Source organism: Littorina saxatilis, linkage group LG5 (genome assembly GCF_037325665.1).
Source record: "Littorina saxatilis isolate snail1 linkage group LG5, US_GU_Lsax_2.0, whole genome shotgun sequence".
In the NCBI taxonomy this organism is placed as follows: Eukaryota; Metazoa; Mollusca; class Gastropoda; order Littorinimorpha; family Littorinidae; genus Littorina; species Littorina saxatilis.
This window is the reverse complement of record NC_090249.1, coordinates 30,739,676-30,747,662: the sequence shown is the minus strand read 5'-3', so window position 1 is coordinate 30,747,662 and position 7,987 is coordinate 30,739,676. Positions and strand designations below refer to the sequence as shown.

Below are 7,987 nucleotides of genomic sequence, written 5' to 3'. Positions count from 1 at the left end.
GGTGGTCGTGGTGGCTTCTTGCCTGCGAGGAACGGAGTGAGAAAGAGCTCGGACTTGTCTTCGAGGTCTTCTTCGTCTCGTTCACACACGCCTTAGGTATTTCCTGATGCCGATACGTGTAGTCGTTATTCCTGGTGGTGACTGAAGCGCTAGTTGTGGTGGTGGTTGGTTTTTACCTGCCTGCCAGGACTGGATTGAGGAAGAGCTGGAACTTGTCGGCTATGCCTTTTTTTTTTCTAGTTCACACACGTGCCTTAAAAAAACATCATTGTCGAGAGCAATGGAGAGGAAGTGCCTGGGCACGTGATGTTTATGTCCTCTTGTTCGCACACGTTCTACATAACTTCTTCCAAAACGGAGCGCAGAGTTAAGTCCCTCACTCGGAGTGAGAAAAATGAGCTGATTGTTCTTTCCTCGGTGACGCGCGCCTGCAACCACACCTTCCTACAACATATATATATAGCTTGTAGTACTTCATTCCAAGTGAGATAGCGTCTTCAGAATTCTTGGTCTTTTTGATCTTCTTGTTTATACACGCCTCAAAAGTTAAAACATTCCTCCTGCCTGGAATGCAGCCTCGAGTCACTCACTCAGAAAGGGGAACACTTCAAACTTTCGTCTTCGTCTTCGCACTAGAGAATAGATCTAGCTTAGGGACACTTTGGATTTGCCTTTGACTCGTCTTTCTTTTTTTAGTGTGAGGAATACGTTGTTTTTGTATTCTCTGCCTTTACCCAACAAGCATAACATGTGTATATATATAGTTTTGTTCGTTGGTGCGAAGATGTGAGTTAAGGCAACTTAAAAAATCCCATCTTGTAAGGAAGCTTTCCGAGGACATCCGGCTTTAAAAGTGAAGATTTTTTATCGGTGTGGCCACAGCAATAGTTCATTACAAGCTGCAAACTTTATGTTGCTAATTTCTATTGCAGTTAGGCGCTAAAAGGAAGCAGATATACATATTTCGCGCTGTCGTTTACATGTTAAGTCCTGAAAAGTGTTCGCACTTATAATGTTTCTCAAGCGGGCGATAGTTTGTTGTTTAATCACTCACTTTTCGTTCTTGACGTTGGCGGTAGAATCAATCTGTCACCAACTGTCATGAAATTGTCAAGCATGTTCGTGAAAGTGTTGCAATAATGATTAGGTAACTTGGCCATGATACCGGACGCAGTTACGCACAACATTGTTATCTTCTCGATGACACTGAATATTCTGAAAAGTAACAAAGTCGACGTATAAGTTTTTCCTGAGAAATCAGACAGGGGTGTAAACTCTGAAACAATGGCCTCTTCTGTACAAAGAGATGAGAAAACACCAGCCGGCTACCGGACAGAAGGAGTAAAGAACACTATTTTGTTTCACGACAAACGAAGGACGAAACCTGACTGCCAATGGCAATCAGAACGATCAACAGACTCAATACGTTTTGTGTGTGAACAGTATTACTTCCACTTCAGATGTACCTCGAGCTGTACAAGTAAACTTAACTGGACATAATCGAAGAAAAGTAAGAGGAGTGTACAATTGTCTCTTTCTTGTGTTGGAAGAGTTATTCCTCGCTAATGATATGCTGCAAATACAAACAGAAAAGTGAGCATTATCCACTAACATGGATAAAGTGTACCCATTTTTTTCGAACTGCAGATTTTTCTTCCTTAACAGTTTTGTCTTGTTTGAAAGCATGGGGATTCGATCGACAAGAACATTTCCTCCCTGCTAAACGTTGTTCTCTTACAGTACCAAGACTGAAATATTGGCAAGTGACCATGAAAAGACGACTAGAAAAAAACACCTCTTGGTGGTAATGAATGTTCTTGAATTTGAACGGGCAGTCTATGATGAAACGTGGTACAGTGGGAACTGCGAATTGTTTCACAGGGACCCGGATGATCGCTGGTGCAGGTCTTGAAATTGTTTTGGGGGGCCAACCATTTTTTTTAATTCTGTGTACAGACTGATTAAATATATTTTTTCTACCACCATTGATATTAGAAATTAGTTAAAATATTACCCTCCCTCCTTGTCATTTCTGTCATTTTGTCTGTCTGTTGTTAGGTTCTGTTCTTTTCTTTACTGTCCTGTTTTGTTCTGTTGTGTTCTAGCTGCTGTGTTGTTTTGTTCTGTTATGTTCTAGCTGCTGTGCTGTTTTGTTCTGTTGTGTTCTAGCTGCTGTGCTGTTTTGTTCTGTTGTGTTCTAGCTGCTGTGCTGTTTTGTTCTGTTGTGTTCTAGCTGCTGTGCTGTTTTGTTCTGTTGTGTTCTAGCTGCTGTGCTGTTTTGTTCTGTTGTGTTCTAGCTGCTGTGTTGTTTTGTTATGGGGGCGAGGACGCCCCCATTCTATACGGATAGTTTCGAGGTTGACCATGGGCAGCGCCATTTTGTTGTGAAATACGTCATCAGTTTGTGTACACAGGAAGTTGTGACATCCGTCACCCTATGGGAGGGGTGACGTCAAAATTGTTCATCTGTAGAAAGTTGTGAAATCCGTCACCCTATGGGAGGGGTGACGTCAAAATTGGTCATCACAGAGTTTGTGTAACACAGGAAGTTGTGAAATACGTCACCCTATGGGAGGGGTGACGTCAAAATTGTTCAACAAAAACATGATATGTCGCATTGTGCAGGGTCAACTGCAACAAACTCAAACCGAGCCATTCATACCTAGCTGTATTTGAGTGACTTATATACCCGACATTTTTATTTCTTATTTTTAGCACAGGTGTAGGAAAAATCATGAACCAAAATGTTATTTATTTTCTAATTTAACTTTTTTTTTACAAATATGACCATGGTCTTTTAAACATACAGTGACATTAAACATTGTTATGTTAAAAAAAAGAAAAAAGAAAAAAAGCTTTTGTGCACAAATCAGAAAATACATTGTACATTTTACCTACAGGCCAAACCGTGAGTGTCTGTGGCAAAGCCCGACCCAGGAAATTGCACTGATTTTATATTTAGATCAGAGAGAAATTGTCAAGAACAGGCGCTTGCATTTGGATGTGTCCAATGATAGTAGGTTTGGTTGTGATCAATCAGAATAATGTAGGAATAAAAATGTATGACAGTTTAGTATGATGACATGTAATTCACATATGCTGAAATATGATATTATACATCATGTAATATTATTATGGCTGTTGCCATGACCATGAAACCCAACAAAGGTTTAATGTAATGTAATTCAAAATACCAAAACCGAGCACCTATTAATCTCGTCTTTGCGCGTGAAGATTGAGGCCGTCTGCCAGTAGCGGTTAGGTCATACAGTGGAACCCCTCTCTAGCGACCTTTAAAATGTTGACAAAAATCGGTCCTTGTGGAGGAGGGTCCTTACAGAGGGAGGGGGCGGAGTCAGGGGGCCACAAAGAAAGTCAGATTTAAAAAAAAAAAGAAAACAGAGAAGTTTGAGTTGCTGACGACCGTTCTCTCTGAAAGCAAACTGCTTCGATTTCATGTTTGTCCTTGGTGTCCACCAGTTCTGGTGCATGTACTACCCTGGCCAAGTTTCCTCTCAAGACATCAAAGAGACCGCCCCAGTATACTCTACAGCCTCTGGGCGAACCACCTCTCATAGCTAAAACTGGGTCAATGACCCCTGGGAAGAAGGTCAGTGTCTATAAAAATTTTACTCCTAGGCCTGCGGCCAGGGGGGGGGGAGTATACCGGTACCATTTGAGAATCAGACCAAATGAGAATTGAACCATTTGAGAACATCCTTTTTTTTCAATCACTACATCGAAGGCCTGCGGCCCGGGGTTCACATGGGTTGGTTTGTTTGTTTGTTTCAAACCCACACCCATATACACACATTTCCCATTTAAACCATTTGTCGGCCCCCTGTCGATATTTATCGACTAAGTTCCTTGTTCTGTTATGTCGAGCAGCTAAACCTTTAGCTTGCGTGCTGCATGGCTTCTCGCTTTGTTCAAAACTTTTGATGTGATCCTTTTGAACCCGACCTTTTTCTTTGAGGCGCACGTCCTCCATACGATTTTCCTAAATTTCGGACAAGAAGTTTAGAAAAAAAGGTTGATGTGAGAAAAAGTAGGTTGGTGGTTGATACCACGGTTAAAACCGCCTCCTTTTTATAAGCAAAAGTTGCTTTTCTGTATAGTGCACACGTCTGTTAAACACAGAAAACTCAAGTCTACATAATGTCAGAACTGCAAAAGTTCGCGGGCTACAGCGTGTTACCCTGTTAGCACTACCAATACAGAAAACATGCGTTGTGCCAAGGAACTAAGAACGTCTCGCTAGGTTATCTTACGACCTACCATTAAACCTTTACCGGTGGGGTTTTTGATGTGCCGTGTTCGGAACGGAAATTATTTTCCCCCAGACTGCAAGTAAGACTTAAGGTACTGTGGACTCAACACTAACAAAATCGGTCAAAGTGCGGACAGCGGTAGAATGTGACGGTAATAAAACAAGCAGTGGAATTCACACTGTGACGGTCGAGTCGCGTAGGGTTGAATGAGAGGGAAAACATACAAGGTGAAAAGAAGAACAAAGAGCATGCACAAAGTAGGAGGGCGACACACAAACTGTGCATTTTATGTTAAATTAATGTATATAAAAGACTTCAATTTGATCTGGTTTGATTTTGGTTGTGAAAATAAGGGCAGACAAAGAAAGCTGTAGAATAGACGGAGTGGCAATTAAGAGACGATCAATTAGCGTACAAACAGAGTGTTATTTACTGGGTCAAAGTTCAACAATTATGTTTTTTGGGGATTTTTTATCTGTTTAAAAATGTAACAGAAGACCATTTTTATTCTTAGTTTCGATGACAGTTTACTCAAAACATTTTGCTGTTACATGATTTTGTGAACGGTCCAAATTTCGACTCTTTTGAACTGCTAGCCCTTGTGATTGTTCAAAGTGTTCTAACCAATCCCAAATATCACTACGAGCACATTTGTTTGACGACTTCCACAGGAAAACTGTTGACTAAAGCTGAATTCAGAACCTGAAAAGGCGATTTCTTCCGAATGATCAGAATTCGGAAATGACAATGCACAGAAAATGCACATTTAACGCCTTAAAATCACGACAGCCTTCGACGGAGGCGACCCCGGTAGATATGTAATTTCTTTGCACATGAAGACCACTCGTCTTTGATTGTTTTGTAAAAAGTAACTCGAAAAGTTGAAGATCTGAATTCTGCAATGTTTAGAACAAAGTTCAAGTGGTTCGCAATATATTATGGTTTCTACTTTCATAAGCTCTTTGACAGTATGACGAATGCGCTTTAGCGCAGTAATTGTGGTAGTAAATGTCTGCTCTTATCATTGACATATTAGAATTGGAATTGTACGACTGATGACAAAAACTGCGTTATGAAGTGATATTATCCGTTTGTGGAATCTTTCGCACAAAACACACGTACAGTAGAATTATATATTTCTTAGTACCATTGATGTTATTACGACGTAACAGGCATTTAGCACGCAAACACAGTTTGGTTGTTTGGATTACAGAATTAAAAAAATTGGACGAAACCGGTGATTCTCATCTTTGAAAAAACACCTAAACATCAGCAAATTACAAACGTTCGACCTAAATTGTTTGAAACGAGACGTGTTAAGAACAAACAAGCAAGAAGAACAGGTAAGTATATGGAACGTTCGATTCCAGACAGAACGAAACATTCACCAGAACTTTGCAGGTCACTTTGCTTACTGCCCTCTATATATGTTTTATTGTGGACCTTTTAGCGAGGACAAGAACAACTCCATTTTTGTTTATTTATTTGTATGATGTTGCAGCTGTATATTGTTTGTTCCTAATATTAATTTCCATGTTCTTATTGTCTTTGTAGCTTCTGTTGATGTCGTTGTCGTGAAAGTGCTGTTTGATGAACTTTTGTTCGTACTCACTTCAGATATTCATACGTTTGAATTTTCAGAGATAGACAACATATTTCAGATTTTTTTTTAAATTTAATTTTTTTTTTTATAGATTTAGCGAAGGTGCCCGTTGTGTGCGACATTTTCAATTAATGACATTTGCTTTGTTCTGTGCCATTTGAATGAAAACAGGAAACTCACTGAATAAATTTAAAATGACTTTATGCTGTTCCGCATATTATTGTTTTGGTTGAATTTGTTCACAATGTAACGATGTCCTGCATTTCACGTTTAGCGCAACTATTCCTTATTATCTTGCTTGAAATCTCTTTAAAGATACACTTATTATTTATGATGACCTTCCTGTTTGTCTGCCTGTCTTTCTGTTTCTCTCTGACTCTCTCTTTGACTCTCTCTCTCTCTCTCTCTCTTTCTTTTGCTGTGTATGTGTTTGTGCGTGTGTGTTTGCGTGCATGGAGCGCGCGCGCGCGCGCGCGCGCGCATGTGTCTGTGTGTGTGTGTGTGTGTGTGTGTGTGTGTGTCTGTGTGTCTGTGCGCGCGCGTGTGTGTGTGTGGGTGTGTGTGTCTCTCTCTCTCTCTCTCTCTCTCTCTCTAGCTCTCTCCCCTCTCCCTTTCTCCCCCCCCCCCCCCCGACTCTCTCTCTCGTTATCACACATTGTGTTTGTGAGGGCCTGGAATAAAAGAAGCGACCCGCCTGTTACGTCTCTCTTGCCGCAATAGAAACTGAGGAGTGTCACCAGGGACACAGATCACCAAGACTGACACAGCAAACATCGGTTAAAGAGTGTTGTCCGTGTCCACAGCACCAGAAACCAACCCAAAATGCCTGTGTTGGTAGAAAGAAGAAACCATGCTCGTCAAGTTATTTGTCTGGATAATTGTACAATCATGCAGTAGCTTTTCTCACGTGGGTGCTACACAATACAGCGACCACTTTACAGTCACTTGATAAAACGGTAGAAACTGATACCCTACTGATACTGCATTCAACAGGCTTCCTCCACCCAAAATGCCAATGTCAAGTTACAAGAACAGGAACATGCATATTACGAACGATTCATGTCTGAAATTGATTGATTGATTGATTGATTGATTGATTGACTGACTGACTGACTGACTGACTGACTGACTGACTGACTGATTGACTGACTGACTGACTGACTGACTGATTGCTTGCTTGATGGATTGATTGATAATATATTGATTGACTGATTGACTCAGTTTCTTGACATTCTGTATCTTAGCGTCAGAAATTGTCCACGTGAAAAAATGAAAATCAGACAACTAGTATGCCCCCCCCCCACCCCCCCAAAAAAAAATCATCAGCCTCTGTATCTGTCTCGTGCAAAGGGTGTACGTCTGTGTGTCCAGTCCATAAGCTCTGTTCACACTGATACACTTATCTAGACTTTGCGTGACGTTTTCTTCAAATATCAAACATCCGGAAGATGCAACTTTCACGCTGGCCCGCGACATGGACAGACGGTTAATTATGGGGGCGAGGACGCCCCCATTCTATACGGATAGTTTCGAGGTTGACCATGGGCAGCGCCATTTTGTTGTGAAATACGTCATCAGTTTGTGTACACAGGAAGTTGTGACATCCGTCACCCTATGGGAGGGGTGACGTCAAAATTGTTCATCTGTAGAAAGTTGTGAAATCCGTCACCCTATGGGAGGGGTGACGTCAAAATTGGTCATCACAGAGTTTGTGTAACACAGGAAGTTGTGAAATACGTCACCCTATGGGAGGGGTGACGTCAAAATTGTTCAACAAAAACATGATATGTCGCATTGTGCAGGGTCAACTGCAACAAACTCAAACCGAGCCATTCATACCTAGCTGTATTTGAGTGACTTATATACCCGACATTTTTATTTCTTATTTTTAGCACAGGTGTAGGAAAAATCATGAACCAAAATGTTATTTATTTTCTAATTTAACATTTTTTTTACGAATATGACCGTGGTCTTTTAAACATACAGTGACATTAAACATTGTTATGTTAAAAAAAAGAAAAAAGAAAAAAAGCTTTTGTGCACAAATCAGAAAATACATTGTACATTTTACCTACAGGCCAAACCGTGAGTGTCTGTGGCAAAGCCCGACCCA

At 40.8% G+C, this 7,987-nt stretch overlaps 1 protein-coding gene across 1 annotated transcript in view; it reads left to right on the top strand.

Annotated features, from left to right (window-relative positions):
* The window catches only part of LOC138966840 (uncharacterized), a 25,681-nt gene extending 19,592 nt beyond the window's left edge, over positions 1-6,089 (top strand). Inside the window, exon 2 of the mRNA XM_070339196.1 lies at positions 1-6,089. This exon is cut by the window's left edge and continues 389 nt beyond it. Coding sequence (XP_070195297.1) covers positions 1-96 — 96 coding nt within the window. The 3' untranslated portion in view covers positions 97-6,089.
* The last annotated feature ends 1,898 nt before the right edge of the window (positions 6,090-7,987 follow it).